At 39.8% G+C, this 17,483-nt stretch overlaps 1 protein-coding gene across 1 annotated transcript; it reads left to right on the top strand.

Moving 5' to 3' along the window:
* Positions 1–44: 44 nt before the first annotated feature.
* Positions 45–12,166, top strand: KIAA1143 (KIAA1143 ortholog). Its single transcript, XM_041407918.1, has 3 exons — positions 45–206; positions 1,689–1,848; positions 9,920–12,166. The coding sequence occupies exons 1-3, from the start codon at positions 99–101 to the stop codon at positions 10,129–10,131; spliced, it is 480 nt and encodes a 159-aa protein (XP_041263852.1). The 5' UTR covers positions 45–98; the 3' UTR covers positions 10,132–12,166.
* Positions 12,167–17,483: the final 5,317 nt, after the last annotated feature.

Here is a 17,483-nt window from a genome sequence, read left to right as displayed (position 1 = left end):
CCCCGCCATTGGCTGGGAGCTCCGGAACGGAGAGCGCGCGACGCCGCCCGCCCGGAAGCGCGCGCGCGGCGGCGGCGGCGGCAGCGGCGGCGGCGGCCATGAGCAAGAGGAACCAGGTCTCCTACGTGCGGCCGGCCGAGCCCGCCTTCCTCAGCCGCTTCAAGCAGCGGGTCGGGTATCGCGAGGGCCCCACGGTGGACACCAAGGTAACGCCCTGGCCCGCGGGTGGGAGGGGGCAGCGCGCGCTTCCCGAGCCTTGATGCCCGCCCATCCCCGCCCGCTGCCTTCTCGGGTAGTGGGCCGTGGGGAAGCAGCATTTGTAATGCAAGGGGGAGCCGCGATGGGGAAGCAGCATTTGTAATGCAAGGGGGAGCCGTAGTTACTCTCTTAAAACTGACTGAAATCGTGTGTGTGACTTGGTTTTGCTTCTGTGTTGGCGGATGAGAAGAACTGCGAGGCCGCTGTGGCGGCCTTGCGGAGCAGCCGCTTCAGCCTCTCCGTGGGCTCTGGGGGCACCGGGGAACAGCGGTGATGTCCGAGCTTGAGCTGGGCTGTAAAAAGCGGGGGGCGGTGTGGAAAAAAATGTTCTAAAAGTAGGGTGAAACAAATTATAGTAAGGGAGTTAACATGAGTTCGAACTGGTGGAGGAGGAATTTAGGTTCGGTATATGGAAAAAGATTCTTGAGTTTGAGGGTGGTGGACAGGTTGCCTAAGGACATGGGGAATGCCCCGTCTCTGGAATTGTTCAAGGCCGGGTTGGATGGTACTCTGAGCAGCCTGGCCTAGTGGGAGGTGCCCTTGTCCACGGCGAGGGGGTTGGAGCTGGATGACCTTTAAGGTCCCTCCCAACCTAAAACGTCTTGCTGTAGGTCTGTGTCATGAACTGTGTTGTGATGGCTGGAAAGGCAGGAGGTTAAAAGGCAGCCTTTCCTGAGGTACAGTTTTTTTTCTGCTTCCAATGTGGTTTTGCATGTGTTTCCCTCTAAATAGGATTTTACAGGATACCTTAAGAAATGAACTTACCGTTTTATATTTATATATATGCATACTCAGTAGATTACAGTAATACTGTTTATACTTTTCCTTACAATATAAAGTTTTGAGGTCCTTTAATATTGCCAAACTTCAGGTTGCTTCACTGAGGTTTCCATACCAGAAGGATTTTTAAAAAAAAAATAAAAAATTACCTGTCTTGATTATTCTGTTCCAGTGCACAAGTTTGAGAGAGCAGAAACAGGAGTATGGGCTTGTGTCAGTGCTGCTTACAGTGGTTTGTTTAGTCAGGTTAATAACCCAGCCACCATGGACCTACATTTCCCTTTGTGCTGCTTTGAGTACAGCATAGAAGGCTCAAGTTTGGACCCTTGCATTTAAAGCTTTTCTTAGTGTTGCATAGCAGATAGTGCTGCACAGTCAAGATGGTGAAGAAAAGGAATTAATTTTGTGCTTTCCATGTTCCTTCTGGTTTCTAACTGAATAAGCCCATCCTCCCATGCTAATGTTTTCAATGGGAAGCCATGTCTCAGGGATAGAATTGGAATGTCCTTTGGACAACATGTGTTGGGAGGGCCTGGCACTGACAGCTGTGCCAAGTCTCCTCAATAACCCTTCTGCAAAAGTGAAACCAAGGAGTATTGGCCCACAACTGGAGTGACGATCAGAATGGCTTTTATTTCTCTCTTGTCCAGAGAGAGCAGCTTCCACTTGCCGATGATGACAGCGACAATGGCAGTGACAAGGAAGATGAGCAGCCTCAAGTGGTGACACTGAAAAAAGGGGACTTGACTGCAGAAGAAGCAATGAAAATTAAACAGCAAATCAAAGAGGCTTTAAAGTCAAAAGAATCAGGTGAATTTCAAACTACTAATTTCTTGCTTTGTGTAGTCAAAGAGATAATCCACAAAAGCGGGTCTGATACTTGCTCAGCTTTCTAATGCTTAATACTACCTTTGATTAGTTCTGAATTTTTCACCTAAATAATTTGCATTTCTGGTTCCTAATCTCAAGTTGTTAAGTGCATATTCAGGCTGTCTGGTGTTTTATAATGATGTAGTTCTGTGCTTCTTGATTGTGCACCATCCTCCCTCTAAATGTGCCCTTAAATTCTTGATTGTGCACCATCCTCCCTCTAAATGTGCCCTTAAATTAATTTTTTTTTGTATTTTTGTAAATGAATTTTTTTGTTGTGTTATTCCAGTGCACAGTCTTTTGACATCACCTGTGATAATTTTTTAACTCATTGACTAGTTCAGCTGAACTTGACAGTGGAGTGGATGTTTAAAAGGTAATTGTATGAGTTCATGAAAGAGAGTGTCAGGGCAGAGGGATTCAGGTCTGTGCTTTGGTGGAAGGAATTGCAGACGTGTGGCTTGGGAATATGTTCACTTACCTGACTTGTCCATGTGATTACTTGCTTAAAATCAGCCCCAGTATGTGTTGTGACTTGCAAATATATTAAGCAAGATAAACAGATGATAAAATAGTGCCAAAAACCAGCAAGGTCCAGGAAAAAAATGTTTCTCTATGTTCTAGTTTAGGGCAAACTTGGGAGACAACCTCCAAAAGGACCTCCCCCCCCCCAGAAAGTGAACTCACGTGGCCCCTCTCTGCAACTGGTTCGGGAAAAATTTCCTTGGAGAGAAGTGGAAAAAAAACTATTTAAACAGGCAAAGCACTCCCCAGCGCAAAAAATGAACAACACTAGATGACAAAACTCATTCGTTGCTCTGAGGAGATGGCAATCCAGAATGTCTCTCCTGGTGTGGTCACTCTGTTATCAATGCCTCCGGTGCTGGGAAAGGCTGCTGCCCAGAGGAGGCTCTGGCTGGCCACAGAGTGTGAGCTCTCGGTGCTCCCCAGGTCCCAGTCCAGAGCAGGTTCAAATGGTTCCAAGGAAAGGGAAAAAAAAGACAGTTCAGGGAAAACTTCCCTGCCTCAGCTAGCTAAACTAAGTAAAAAGCAAAGGAGGGCTCTGCTCTGCTCCATCTGTGCCCAGACAAAGCAATCCAGGGCAGCAGGTGGAAGAGGAGTGTGATTTCTGATAACAAACTCCTTTTTCTTCTTCTTCTCCTTGCCTTCGGTCTCAGAACCAGCTTTGAAGGTACAGATTATAATACCCAGCATAAACAGAGCAGAGGACTGGGGATACAAACATCATAAAGTCACCCTAGGACACTTCCACAAAGAATTACCCAGAATGGAAAGATGGAAGAGGTGTGGGAGGAGCTGCTGAAGTTTTACAATAAAGATGAGAAACTGATGGATACAGTTATGTTAAGAATTTCTCTCAGTATTCATCATTCAGATATGGTAGACGTAAGTGCTTTGGGCGTCCAGAAGCTTCAATCATCACACAGGGTGTGATGAAATGGAGTTTTATCTTTTGCTGACAGAAGACCTGACAAATTGAATATAGCTACTGTTGTCTCTAGTGGAAATGTCTTTACAATTAAGAATATAGGAGTTGGAACTGCACAAGTATAAAATAGAAAGGTGAATCATAGAAACTGGACATCTTCTGTGGTTAGCCATTATGGCTATTTACAAAAGCTGCCAATTGAATTTAGAGCGCACTGTGAGGCCTAGCACATGACTGTCAATGTGGCATCCTTAGCTTGTCTCTTTGTCTGCCATATGGATTTGAAAATTCAGGTTCATGCTGTCTCTGTGTATGTGTTGAAATTCAAATGGTATAAATGGAGAAGTCAGTAGCAAAAGTGGGAGAAATATGTTGAGAATCTTATATTTTTTGAAAAACAGATTGATGAGAAATCTTAATTTTTAATAACATAGGTTCGCTTGAAACTAAATAAACTACATCCTATTTTCTGCAGGTAGATATGTATTTGTTAGGTCTAAGCAGGGATGTGACTTGAACTCCTCTGAGGGTATATGCTCAGCTTTGGGCTTATTTCCTGGTGTCTTGTTATTGAAGTGTAATGGATAGAGATGCTTGGTGTCACAGTTTCTAAAGTCATCACAAAATTTGTTTCACCCTCCTAGTATTGGGAGACGTTTCAACTTATTGGAAAGAAATACCATGGTTCTTTCTGAGCACTGGCTTCCTTTTCATACAAGCAACTTGAACTTTGAGTGATCACAGTAGGAGGAAAAATGATTTTGTAAGGCCAGGCAAAAAGAAGTAGTTGTCCATGAGAATCTATTGAGGTGGAGTCCATGCTGTGAAAAAAGTCCAAAAGAGCTACCAAGCTGAATACACAGTGTGAAATGGAAGTGTATTTGAATAGAGTGACTGAACTTACTTGGTGGAAAAAGACATTCCCAAGACATAATTGTATGTAGTGAGGATGGCAGCATTGAGTCCCTGTAGGACTTTGTCACCTCTGCTTATTACCCCTTCAGTCCTTCAGTAATAGCCTGCATTTGGAGGAAAAAATCCACAGAAGTAGGTAGCAGGAGTGTTGGGGACTGCTGCCCTCTGTTCTGCATTATTGTGTTACTGTTCATTCATCTGCCTTTGCAGTTAATATGAGGTCTTCATGCTCTTTTCCTTTTTATGGCTTATGGGAATAAACAGGGCAAGCACTAGTGTGTTCCTCTGCTATGGAGAGAACCCAGTGTGAAATTTCCAAGGAAGGGAGGTGAGTCTGACTATGCTACAACTTGCTGAAGGCTTTTTTGCGTTTTGGACCATTTTTGCACTGTCAGTCTGACCTCTAGATTTAAATTTTGATTTCTAGTCTGAGGCAGGTGTTTAGACAGCTGTTTACTTCCAGTCTAATAAAGAGAGTATTGAGTAACATGAGAATTTCTTTTATTTTTTGGCTGTTAATTCTGAAAATGGGAATTACAAAGAAAATTTGGTGCTGCATGACTTGGTTGCATTTCATGTTGCCTTGATTTTAATCCCAGAGTTGAAAGTCAAATTAATTTAATAGCTACTCGACCTTATATAGTCCCAAATCAGATCATTAGTGAAATTACGTGAAGCTAAAAAGGTAATAAGAAAGTAAATTTCCCATCTGATAATCTTTCCAGCATGCATCAATGCTGAGGCACTTTGATACATCCTAAGAAATGTGCTACTATCTGTTGTGGATACAGTTTTTCAAAACTTGAGAAGTACTCAGTTTTGAGGTTCTTCCATGTTTTCTCTTATGTTGTAGTGATTGTCTTCATTTGAAGGACCTTATCTTCAGGTTTAGGATTGTGATATTACCCCAGAATTTTCCATATCTCATTTACGTACTTTCTCCTTTGTTTTCTTCTATAATCATTTTGGCATGGCTACAGCTTTTGTTCGTTTTGGTTTTGTTTATTTTTAATTTTAGATACCAGATGTTCCTATGACTTGCATTTTCTTTTATAGATGAGTAACATTTTTGCATACATTTTTGCATTAATTTTTGCATTAATTTGGTTAAACCAGCTGATTAATTCCTAGCTGCACTTAGTTTCTTCCTAAGGCAGAGCAAATCCTAGCTTTTCTGTTGGCTTTTGCAAGTAGAGTCACAGGGATCTTTTTTATTTAGGACCAAACCTTTCTTATGTGAGAAAACACCCTTCTATATTGAAGTATTTTTCTCCATGGAGCAGAGACTTAGAGGCTTTTTAAAAAGAAGTAGTTTGTTTATCAGCAGTGATTTAGCTTAATGTTTTATGCATCATTTTAAAAATTGTTCCTGTTGGTTCAGAGACAAAGAAAAATGGTCTTATGAAAAATTAAATTTGCACAAAAGAAAAGACGTGAATTACTGCAAGATAGTTTATCTCAGCATTCGTTACAGTCTATAAAATTGATTTTTTTTCTACTGCTTTTCTACTTTATATGGCCTCTGGGACACTTTGACATATGCAGATGACCAAATTTGGCAAAAGGTATCCTTTTTTGTTCAAAGCCTTATAATGTTTTTCTTATTTCATTCTATATGCTGGGTTCTGGGGAGGGACAGTAGAGCAAAGAGGCAAGGAGAATACAGTCCTTGCTGTCTTGGCTATTGGAGCCCTTCCTGAATAAGCACAGGCTGTTCTGATTTAAGCAGCTGATATATCAGATACATCTCACAGAGGTAATGCTGCTTTCTGAAATTTGAAATATTTTACATATGTGTGAATTAGTATATAAAATCAAAGCTAACGTTGCAGTATTTAAGTAAGGAAAACTTTCCCAAGTGTTCTCACAAACAATTGAAATTGACTATGGAGCAAGAGTGACCTTCTTATCTTCAAACCACCAGTGTGCTGAATTCCTGGAGTAAATGCTTCCAAAGGCATGGATAGAGAGTGGATGGCCAGAAAGCATTGGAAGGAGCATCTGAAACGGCTGACCTGAACTTCTAACCTTAGAAACCATTAGGAAATTTGGCAGGTTATTGTAATTCTTTTCCTAACCTCCTATCTTTGAACAGACGTGTATGGGTTCCACTGTTCCTCCTGTTGCTCCTGACAGTTCAGTGGCACTTGTGTTTCCTGTTGTTGCCTCATTGACATATGTGGACAGAAACTGCTGAAAAGTGGTGCTGATAACTACACAAATGACTACTAAATGAAAAAACCCTCTAAACTGAAGAGCAATATTTCATTTTTAGGCTCTCATTTCTACTTTTATTTTAATATATACCTTGAAATTAAAAGAAAAGAAGAAATTTCTGATTTTGTAGTTTCTTAAATTAATGTCACTTGTGAAGTAAGCTTTCAGCTCAACATCTGACTGTGCTCATGTTGGTCAACCAGTGGTTTGTGATCCAAGTAAAAAGCAGCAATGACTAAGAACGGTGGGAATTTGAACTGCTAGTGTAGTTTTTGACTAATTTTTGAGAAGTGGATTTTATTATTTCTCCTGTAGTGCTTTTATGTATTTTACTTAGTGTGTTTCAATGTGCTTACCAGAAATCCCACTTTCATAATACTAACAGAGTCTTTTATTAGGACTCTGTTTTAAAAACTACCAACCCTGAGATTGTTTCTTTAGTTTTTTTTTGTTTTTTTTTTTGCATTGCTTAATGCAAGTCAGTTTTTTGTAGGTCTTTGATGCAAGCAAAAAAGATAGCTGACACATAAGAACCTGGTGAAATTACACAGGATAAAGTGAAGTAATTTTACCAGCTGAAAAAGACAATCTTAACACATCAACACAAATTCCTTGAACTGCCTCATCAAATTTTTTTTCAAAAAGCCTAGTCTGTCCTCACTCTCCCACAGCAGGCTAGGCCTACTGTGTTTCCTTATCTGCTTCATTCTTTGTCAAGCACTGCCAACACAGACTCTGAAGCTAGCCTGGGCTTCCTGCTGAAAGGAATGTCCTTGAGCATATCATGAAATTTTGACAGTGTTTAACCAGGACAAGAGCTAAAATAATTTCCTTTGATACAGAATGACCTGTGAATAGTATTGTAGCCCTGGAGGTCAGAGCTGAACCAGTTGCCATTTTGGTGGAATTTTTGAACTTTGCTGTTTGTGCCCTTAGCTTATTACATGTTTAAATTCATATTGCAAAGATACTTATCAGTTTCTCCATCTGGTTTGCAAAATGAAATTGTTTTGTGCAGTTCACAATGTGGGTAGCAGGCCAGTTGTGAGTAAAATTAAAATTTCTGTCATCTTTTTTTCCATGGATTACAGCCAGGTAGCTGTTTGTTTTCTTTTATTGATATGCTTTGAACTATATTTTTAGGGGTTAGGTTTTAAATTTACCACTCTAAGAAAATGCAGTAATCCATTTGTTAAAGAGTATCCAGTTGATTTTTTTGCTCCTTGTGCTTATCCAGTAGCTGGTTGTGTCATTTCCACAGCTGTATGGGTATTGTATACAGCACATAGGCAGTTGTGTCTGTACATAAAGGGAGTTCTCCTTATAGATAGATTTTGGGTTTTTTTCAGAATTTGGCTTAGATTGTGCCTCAGATCTTGTTAAATTAAAATCTTGTTAAATTAAAAGATCTCTATATCCAAATAAACATTGTAGTTATGCAACAATGTTATGCAAGGGGAATAATTTGCTCTAAAACTTCTTACCCCAAAAATGGAGGCCTAGTTTCTGAGAAAAAGGATGCATAGTGTATTCTGATTCATTAGGTGTGATATGCTTTCAGCAGTTCTATTTCCCTCCCAAAATTTACTGTAGGCACTTCCTAAACTTCTGTATCACATGTACAGCATCTAAACACTTAAGCTGTCTGTGCAGAGTTCACAATGGATCCATGGAGAACTATGCTTTTCATATCTACAGTTTATTATTGCTGCTAATTCCTTGTAACTGTAATGCTTTTCTAATGTGCCAAGAAGGAAGTATTTTTTCCCAAACCTGGTCAGTTATTTTCTGCATATTATCATTTTCTCATAAACTACTGTAGAATCAAGGAAATGTTTGGTTTGGAAAAGACCTCTATGATCCATGGAGCCCCACTTATTAAGCTTGCACTGCTTTGCTGCCACTAAACTGTGTCCCCAAGTGCCTTGTGTTTTCTGAACACTGCAAGGGATGGTGTTTCCACTACTTGCCTGGACAACTTGTTCTAGTGCTTGACCACTCTCACAGTGATGAAATTTTTCTTGGTATGCACTCTAAACTTCCCCATGTGTCCATTTCTTGTCCTATTGCTTGTTTCTTGGGAGAAGAGACTGATGCCTACCTCACTACAATCTCCTTTTAGGCAGTTGCAGAGAGAGATGAGGTCTCCCCGGCGCTCCTTTTCTCCAGGCTGGACAACCCCATGTCCCTCAGGACTTGTGCTCCAGCTCGTCACCATGTGCACCTTTTGGAAATACGCATTCCATAGAAGCCATTGGCAGAATTGGTGCCTAGTTTTTCAAGCTAGGTTTCTTCTTTAAGAGGGTCTCTGAAACTTAAGGCATTCTTAGTGAAATTTCCCCCTGAAGTTGATGTCTTCATTTGTACCACACAACCCTTAAGATACCAGATTTATTAGTTGCATTGTTTTGAGAATGCACTGAAGAGAGTTTCAGTCAGTGCTGTGTAGATAACACTGAAATGTTAAGTCTTCTGCCATAGTGCTGATATACCGAGGAAAGAATTTGTGCTAAAGAGAAAAGTTATTTATTGGTTTTAATTAAATAGCACATAATCTTGTCAAACACATTTCCGTTGAGTAATGAATTTCACAAAAGTAATTTAGGAAAAATATCTTGCACAGAACCTATGGCTCCTTAACATTCTGTCACATATACATTATAAAAATTGCAAACTACTGCAGCGTGAACCTTTTTGTCTGATTCACGACTTTACTACACTTTATCTTCCAGAAATACTGCCCTGATGCTGTTACTTATGCAGTAGCTTTCCCACTCTGCCTGATAATCATGGAAGGGGCTTCTAATTTCAAGATTGTTTTCTGCTCCTCTGCATGCACTAGTGCAAAATTAGTCAGTTGGAATAGTTGGGTGATTTTGCAGATACAAAGAAACCCTGAAACTTTCATCCATTACAATAATAAAGGGGATGTTTATTACCACGTGATCTTTTCAGCTGTCTCAGCAGGACAGAATATATTAGGGGAAAAAAAATTTTTCTTGTATATGTGTCATTTTGTTATTTAAAGAGATGCCATAATTCTGAAATAAGTGCATTTTTTGTCACGAGTTTTACAAATACTGAAGCAGAGTAAGAGGATCCTATGAAGTTGTCCTCTCCATTTTGGTAAGTGGATGTGAATGGAATGTGAGGGAAAAGCTCTACTGCTCACAATCTCTTCTAAGTTAGAGCTCTGGTTAGTGAGACCCCATTTCCAATGGGAACTGCAGGAGGATTGTCTTCAAGGGCTGGCTGACATGGAGCAGTTGTGTGTAGATGAAGGACATTCATTGATACAGAGTTTATTGTCAAAAAGTACATTTTCATGATGGTTGTATTCTCTCACAGGCCTTACTGATTTTGGTTCAATGTCTGTATGTGTTTGTGAACATATGCAGATGAGCTCTGACTTTGCTCTCTTTATTACAGATGATGAACCAGAACCTGCTGATGGAAAAATTATGTTCAGGAAACCAGCCAAACGTTCATCAGAGAAGTGTTTGGACTTCAATGTAAGTTCAAGTAAGAAGATGAAAGAAGCAAAGAAAACTAAGAGGGAAGCAACTACTTCTCAGAGTACAGCTAAGCAAGTAAAAAACAGCAGTCTTCTCTCATTTGATGATGAGGAAAATGATGATTAGGGATTGTAGTTTTTTATGCTTGCTCGTCTAGAGACCTGGATAACATTGAGGGCTTTCATAGGAATTGAAGCATGGTGTCCGAGTCTTTTACTTTGTTATAGTCCAACTAGAGAAATAATGTATAGAATTAGCATGAGCTAAGTCTGCAGTTAGTTGGAACTGTATGGCATGTCTTAATTTTAAAAGAGAATTTAACCACGTATGTAAAAGCTATTTGAGTTCACAAATGAGTAGCAAATGATACCTGTATATATTCAGCTTACAAATTTTCAATCAATTTTAAAATGCCCTCCATTACTAAAATGTATTTCCTCTATATTGAATAGCCTTAGTTGACAATTGTGGTTTTTACCTGTTATTATTGACATTCAAAAGAGAGACACTTCATTGCTGTGAAACAGAGACTTTCTGTCTCACAGCTTAACAAAAGTTTGCAAAGCCTTTGCATTTGTGATTTGCAAGATTAGCTTTTGCAGAGCCTTGCAGTAAATGAGGCTGCATTTGCTAAATTCATGTAGTCATGATCCTGTCTTTAGTGAATGCAATTTAAGAAACATCAAATTCATTTGAATTGATTGTAACAGCAAGGTATAAAGATTTTGATTCTAGTTGATGGTATCAACTAATGCAAAAGAAGCCTAAACTATTGGAGATTGTGCACTTTGGTTTTGACACTGATGGGCTCAGTGATTTGATGGTGTTTTGGGTTTTTTTTTTAAGTATATTTGTTCCAGTTAACTACTTACGTGTTCATAATTATTTGGGATCTCAGCTTGTTTAAAAACTGTATTTCATCTTTAAGCTGTGAAAAAGCATTAATTTAGTATTCTTCAAGTAGGGGCAAAGTTGTAAACAGGGAATTTAAGCCAAGGAACACTATAGCTGTGTGTGTCTTGGTTTAAGATGTTTTAAGACAGTTTCTGGGGCAGACACTGAAATGAGTTACTGCCCCTTTTAGTTTTAACTGCTTCCCTTTCACCGATTAGCAGAGATGAAAGCAAGAACATTTAAGTGAAAAAATAAAAGTTTACTAAAAAATGAAACAGCAACAGGCAGGATAACAGTAATCATCACTAGATACAAAGGTGCTGAATCCCATGGACTGCTTGGGAACACAGAAGACAAGATGGCAGAGAAACCCCTCCCCAGAAATGTTGGTCTCCATAGAAGACCATGTGGTTCAGGGGACAAAGACAAGCTGGTGGAGAAGCCCCTTCTCCTGACCATGTGTTGGAGAGAGAACAAAGGAAAAAAAAAACACCACAGCATCTGAAACTCTGTGATTATGAAAGTCTCTCTTCTGCAAACAACAACCAACAAGGAAGAAGGACAAAACAAAAAGAAACCTGGATTCCAAAACCAGTCAAATGCTGCTGATCTGCTTGCTCCACATCACTGGAGAGGATCTCTCTCCTGGCAGCTGCAGTAGCTCCATCAACAGTGGCAGCTGGAACTGGTCAGTGGCTGGAACTTGGTCTCTTCCTCAGCAGAAGATGACATGCAGATGCCTGGGGCAGCTCGGGTTCCACGCCCTCCCACTGCAACTGAGCGCTGCTGGGGGGCTGGAGTGACTGTATGGAGCAGGGGCTGTTCCATTTATCCCATTGTGCCACGGCTGGCCATCCTGGGTGGCAGCAATGAAAAAGAAAGGAAAAAAGGTCTGTAGAGAACGTCCTCCCTGGCCCAGAGACCAAAACAAAGGGGAGCATAGAAAGGAAGTGTCCATTTCAGCATCTTTCTGTGACAGGACAGAAATGACACTGAGAGCTGATGGGATTTGGGAGAAAAAGGTGGTAAGAATGTCACTTGTGACTGAAATTATTTGGATGTATGGTGTGTTCTGTAACCATATGAAACCAGTTCTGCTGTGTGACAGGACATTTGAAATTATTTGGCCTGTAAAGCTTCATCAAGGAGCAAATTTCAAGTTGCTGTGTGAAACAGCTGGCTTTAGTTTCTTCATCTGGTAAACAATAAATTATACTTTCTTTTAAGTGGTCCAAAGATATTTTAATAAAAATTTCAGTACATAAAATGAGATTTTTTTTTTTTGCCTCTTGATATTGGAGCCTCCTGTACCTGCTGCCTGTCCCCCTACACACCAGCTTCCTGCAGCATAACATCAGATGCAAGTCTGCACACTGTTTTGCACTGTTTGTGTGAGTATGTTACCCTGATTTTGAAAAAATCTATCTGTTGTCCTTTCAGAAAATTGAAAGCAGACCTATAAATGGATATAAAATTCTTGCTGCACTGCTTTCATATTAGAATTGTGAGAGAGGTGCTGTGTGACAACCTGATTTTTCCCATGAGGACAGGCTACATTTGTAAATACATAATTTGTATTCTCTACATATAAAATAAAAAGAAATTTAAAGAAAAAAGTATAGAACCAAAGGTTCCCAGGAATTAATATTTCCATCTATTTTGTATACTTAAAACTTGTTTGAATCCATGAAAAATATATACCAATACATACATTCCTGCCCATGAGTAATCTTGTAGCATTCCAGCATACAAAAGGAATATTTGGGCATATGTCAACAATGGAGTAAATACTCTGACTTGCTGAGACTCATCTGAAAGAATGAATTAACCATTGTCTGCTTACTTAAACTTTTCTGGTTCTGTTTGTCAGTACAGAAATGTATTTGCATACATTTTTCTTGCACACCGTGGAAGCTCATAACTTGAGCTGTGGGGCAATTTAGGAGGCAGTTTAGACTATCGAGATAAATGCTTGCCAAGGACCAGAGGGCATTTGGTTTTACCTTAAAATTAGAGAATACCTCACAAATATGCAGTTGATCTGGCCTGTTCAAAATAAGATTGAGATATTGTTTGGTTCTGGACAGTAATTGCATTTAAACAAAATGGACAAAAATTTACCATTTTTAGTGAAAGACTTGGGAGACTGAAGTCCAGTAAATGGAGGGTTACCTTAAAGTATTGAGTGCAGTACTTTTACTTATTGAGTGTGGTAGTTCTGGTTAATCATGCTTCTTGCTCTACAACCTCATGACAGATGTCTGGAATGCAAATAAATGGATTGAGTTTGCTTGGAAATAATAAATTAAAAGGTATGTTGTTGTTTAGGCAACACAGCAGGGGAAAGAAAGGTGGATACGGAAACCCAGTTTCTTTCCTTTATTCTGATTTGTAGTGCTCTGACCAGGAGACCTTTGTATTCATTGTATTTCACTCCGAGTTCACCCAACAATAACTAATTGAATAGATTTATTAAGAGATGTGAGTGATGCACAAAAGCATTTTAATCAGGTAGTCATGTGAAAATTCAGTGTTTTTACCGTGACACACCAGGAAAATCACACACACTATCAACTCCCATGAAACCTGTGGTTAAAGAGAAGAATCACTTGTTCATTTAGGAAAGAAATGTGAAACTCTTAAGCAATCACCTCTCCTAATGGGCCATGGGAAAATAATAATCACAACTTTCTTATAAAGGGGAAGCCAAAGCTAGGTACATGGAACATGAGGCTAGGACATGAAAGGACAATTTTCCTGGGTTTTCTTTTTCTCTTGCTCTTGTTTGCCCTCTTCCCTGTCCCTTTCCCTTCCTGTAGTAGAGAATGTTTATGCCTTTATTGTCTCATGGAGTTTGCCGAGTTAAATGTGAGAGCAGTGCTGGAGGAGCAAGGTGAGAATAGCTGAGGCTTGTTATCCAATACAGGAATCTTGGTCAGATGTGGCCTATTACCTCATATGGGAATCTTGTACTGTTTCTATTAATAAAATCCTTGAAATTTCCCAGTTCATTAAAACTAAAACATTTATTGATGGTATTAGCTAAGCAGTGAGGTGCAACAAATCTGGTGAACTGTAGTAGCATTGCAGCAGCAGATGCTTATAATGGAGGCTTTTTACACTGCAAAGGTGCTTGGATGTCAGCAGGAGAGGGGAGATGCTCTGTCACCTGAATTTCTTTTGAAGAACCAGGATTTTTCTCTAAATGATAGGAATCAAGGTGAATCATCAAGAATGCTGCATTCTTGATGGATAGAATAAACAAGAAAATGCACGTGTGGGCAGGTGTCCAGGAGTTCATACCTTTGAATGTATTTCTGAAATGAAAACAAATTTGTTGTACTGAAAAAGTTCATCTCATTGGCCTAAAGAGGAAGGGATGAGTCAGAATTATATTCTGATAGTTTTTTTGTCCAGCACTTTTCCCAGAAATATCATTTGGAGGATCAAAGGCTGTGTTTTGCAGAGACTGAGCACAAGAAGCCTGTATTTAGCGGTTTTAATTACACATTTTTAAGTTTCATCACAGGACTTAATGTCCTTTTTTACAGTGCTTCAGTATATAATCCTGTTAGGAAGCTGCAGATTTAAAATGAAGCAGGAAGCAGCAATGTCATCGTTTCAGCTGATTGTCTCCCTTATGCTGTAGTGTATTAACTAAGTAATGCTTCACTTGGCTGTGCAGAGCCAACTGCCTTCTCAAGGACATCAGGCTTGCCTGCAGATGAGTCATTACCTTTTGTGCAGCACAAGAGGTATGATGTGCAGCCTCAGCAAGTGTTTGTCCATTGAGGCTGGTTAATAACCTATAGGCCTGTCCTGTGGCAAGATGCCATAAATCAATCCTTTGTGCATTCAGCAAACAGAAGGGCTTGTGTATCAGCTGCCTCTTCAGTATCATCCCCTTATTCCCATTCCTCGAGCAAGGTACCAATCTGCAAAGAGATTTTTCATGTTGTAGACCTTCCCTTCTGCCCCACTTGAGAGCATTTCACAGGCAGCAGTCACAAAGACAGCCATTAAAACCAGGGGAGACACACCACAGGGTTATATGTGACTGCAACCTCCTGTAGACTTCCTCAAGATATCAAGAACCTATAAAGTCTCAGAGGCAGCCTCTGGGAAGTAACTTCCTCCTGGGGAAAATTAATGGGACCAGCCAGGAAAATGACACAAGATTGAATTTTACTGTTATTTACCTCACTGTTAGTGTATTTTCTGTTGAAGGTAAAGCAACAGCTGGTAAAGCAGTTCTTTCCCTCTTATCAGAAGTGGCTTTGGTGCCATTCCAATCCATATGGCAAAGGATTCCTCTTCCTTGACTCTGGTGGCAGTCCTCAGTGCCATGCCTGATTAGTTGAGGCCGTGGGCAAGTGGGAGCTACCTTGTAAGAGGCAGAAGTTATTAGAGGAAGGTGTTGTCAAGCCTCTGTAGGATAACAGTGATCACTGCACACTTTTAGTTTTGATATCATGAAAGAGTTGTTCCCTTAGGGACAGCACACTAACAACGAACTTTAAAAGGGCAGATTATAAAACTATGAGGAAAATGGTTAACAGCAGGCTGAAGGGCAAAGAGAAGTACTTAAAAACCATAGAGATCTGCCTGGAGGCTATTTAAGAACATTGTATTAGAGGCACAGATGGTTTGTATACCTCTGAGCAAAAACAGCCTATGAGGAAGGATGAAACTCACAGGGTTACGTGGGAGAAAAGCGTGAGTATAGAAAGGCTGAAATGCATCCCTTAAAGACGACGACTGTCTGAATGACAGACGAGGGAATGTTACCAGGAGAGTGGAGGGAGCTGGAAAGTCAGTGTGAAGGAAAAGACTATAGCAGCTGCTGACTCTGGACCCCCAGGATGAAACATCGAAAAGAGTGAGTCTAATAAAGTCCAGACCACTCTGCCTCTGAAGACTGGGCTACTCCACATGAGACTTAACCAGAAAAAGCAGCATACTGTTAATCTGAGTCAGCTAGCACAAGCCAAAATCTTATTAAAGCAGTCTACATTTTTAATATGTTACTGGGCCAAATTTAAGAGTAAAGGAGTAGATTCAATCACAGTTACTCTATGCTAGGATTTTATTTTGACCTTGTGTTTTATACAGTTCCAAAAATGCTTTCAATCTTTGCTGAAGAAGGTAAGAGATTGAAAAAAAGGAAATTGAACAGTCCTAAAAACTCTGATTTTAGTAGAAGAAAAAACCCTACATGAAACCCTCGTAAAAGAAAAAACCCGACCTGTTCTCACACAGCCTTGGGCTGAGAGAGTCTATCTGATAAGGATGAAGTGAGGTTTGCACAGCATTTTTACACCAATGTGTAATTGGGCAGACGTGGAATTATATTGTCGTGTATCAGAACAAGAACACACTGATTATAAATTAGGCAGGGAACATCTCAAGTATCACAAACCTGATGATGTGTGCATAAAGAGTCCCTGTGAAATCAATGAAAGCTATTTTCTTGTTTAAAACCAAGGAAAGGCAGGGGAAGGTTAGAACAACTTATTTTTGCAATAAAACCTTCATGCACACAGTCTCACTGGAACTAGAGCCCTGGCATCTAGGCTGTTTTATTCTGCCCTGTTAAATTGAAACAAACAATTCAGCTGCCCGAGTCCCTTCTTTTCTCCTCTGACATGCCAGCTATCTTGAGAGAAGAGATTAAGCATTGTTCTGATGAGTGCTGCAGCAGCAGCAGCAGCTTTATAATTTAAGGACTACATAAAATTTATGGAGCACTGAGAAGAGCTTAAATCAATTTTATGATTTTCATAAATTATTTCAGGCAGATGAACTTTGTGCAAAAAGCCAGCGATGTTTGAGCTGTTTATCCAATGGACAACAACATTGAAAATAGGGCTTTTCAAAGGCACCTGTGGGAATTATGCATCTGAGTTTGATGGGAGTTAGAAGACTTGTTCCTTTGAGCTACTTAGTATTCCAATGTAAATTTTTAATAATTCCAAATTGCTTAAAATACTTGGTAAAAATCAAAATTAGAGGAGGGTTAAATTTAGAGCAATTTTGAAATTTCATTTAAATGCTGCATATGCTTATAAACAGTGGATGGATAGCCTGTAATTCTACTTCAAGTGACAAACCAGTCCAGCACTTGTAGAGTTGAGCCTTTTCTTACGACAGTGTATTTTCGGGTTGTTTAGGCCCCATTCACTGAGGAACCTTGTTCTGTCTTCTTCACACTGTATCTGCAAATTACTCCAGCTGCTAAAGAGTAGGATCTGCCTGTACAGCAGAAAGAGAAACTAGATGGTTTCTTATAGCACATTTCAAGATTATATAATAGGACAAATATAATTCCATACATTACAGATATGAATAGAGACTGAACTTCCCTTCTGGACAAGTAACTAAAGAGCTGATAGGATGCAATTCCCATTTCGTCCTAATTTTGAGTATTATTGGGTGTGATTTAAAGAACTTTCCTCTCCCTGGGCATTATGATCATCAGGATACAGGTAGGTTGGAGACCTTTCATCTAATTGGGACCCGTCTGAGCTACAATTTTCATGTATAATTTTCTGTATTTTAAGCTGCTCCTACTCCTCTAAACTGAC

Source organism: Onychostruthus taczanowskii, unplaced genomic scaffold (genome assembly GCF_017590055.1).
Source record: "Onychostruthus taczanowskii isolate IOZ18803 unplaced genomic scaffold, ASM1759005v1 scaffold28, whole genome shotgun sequence".
In the NCBI taxonomy this organism is placed as follows: domain Eukaryota; kingdom Metazoa; phylum Chordata; class Aves; order Passeriformes; family Passeridae; genus Onychostruthus; species Onychostruthus taczanowskii.
Note: the sequence above shows the minus strand (reverse complement) of the source record. Positions and strands in the feature narration are given on the sequence as shown.

Bases quoted from the DNA above. Each gene is read 5' to 3' on its own strand.
- KIAA1143 (XM_041407918.1), top strand. From the start codon at position 99: ATGAGCAAGAGGAACCAGGTCTCCTACGTGCGGCCGGCCGAGCCCGCC. The intron at 207-1,688 runs GTAACGCCCTGG...TCTCTTGTCCAG, and splicing joins GCCCCACGGTGGACACCAAG to AGAGAGCAGCTTCCACTTGC. The intron at 1,849-9,919 runs GTGAATTTCAAA...TCTTTATTACAG, and splicing joins TTTAAAGTCAAAAGAATCAG to ATGATGAACCAGAACCTGCT.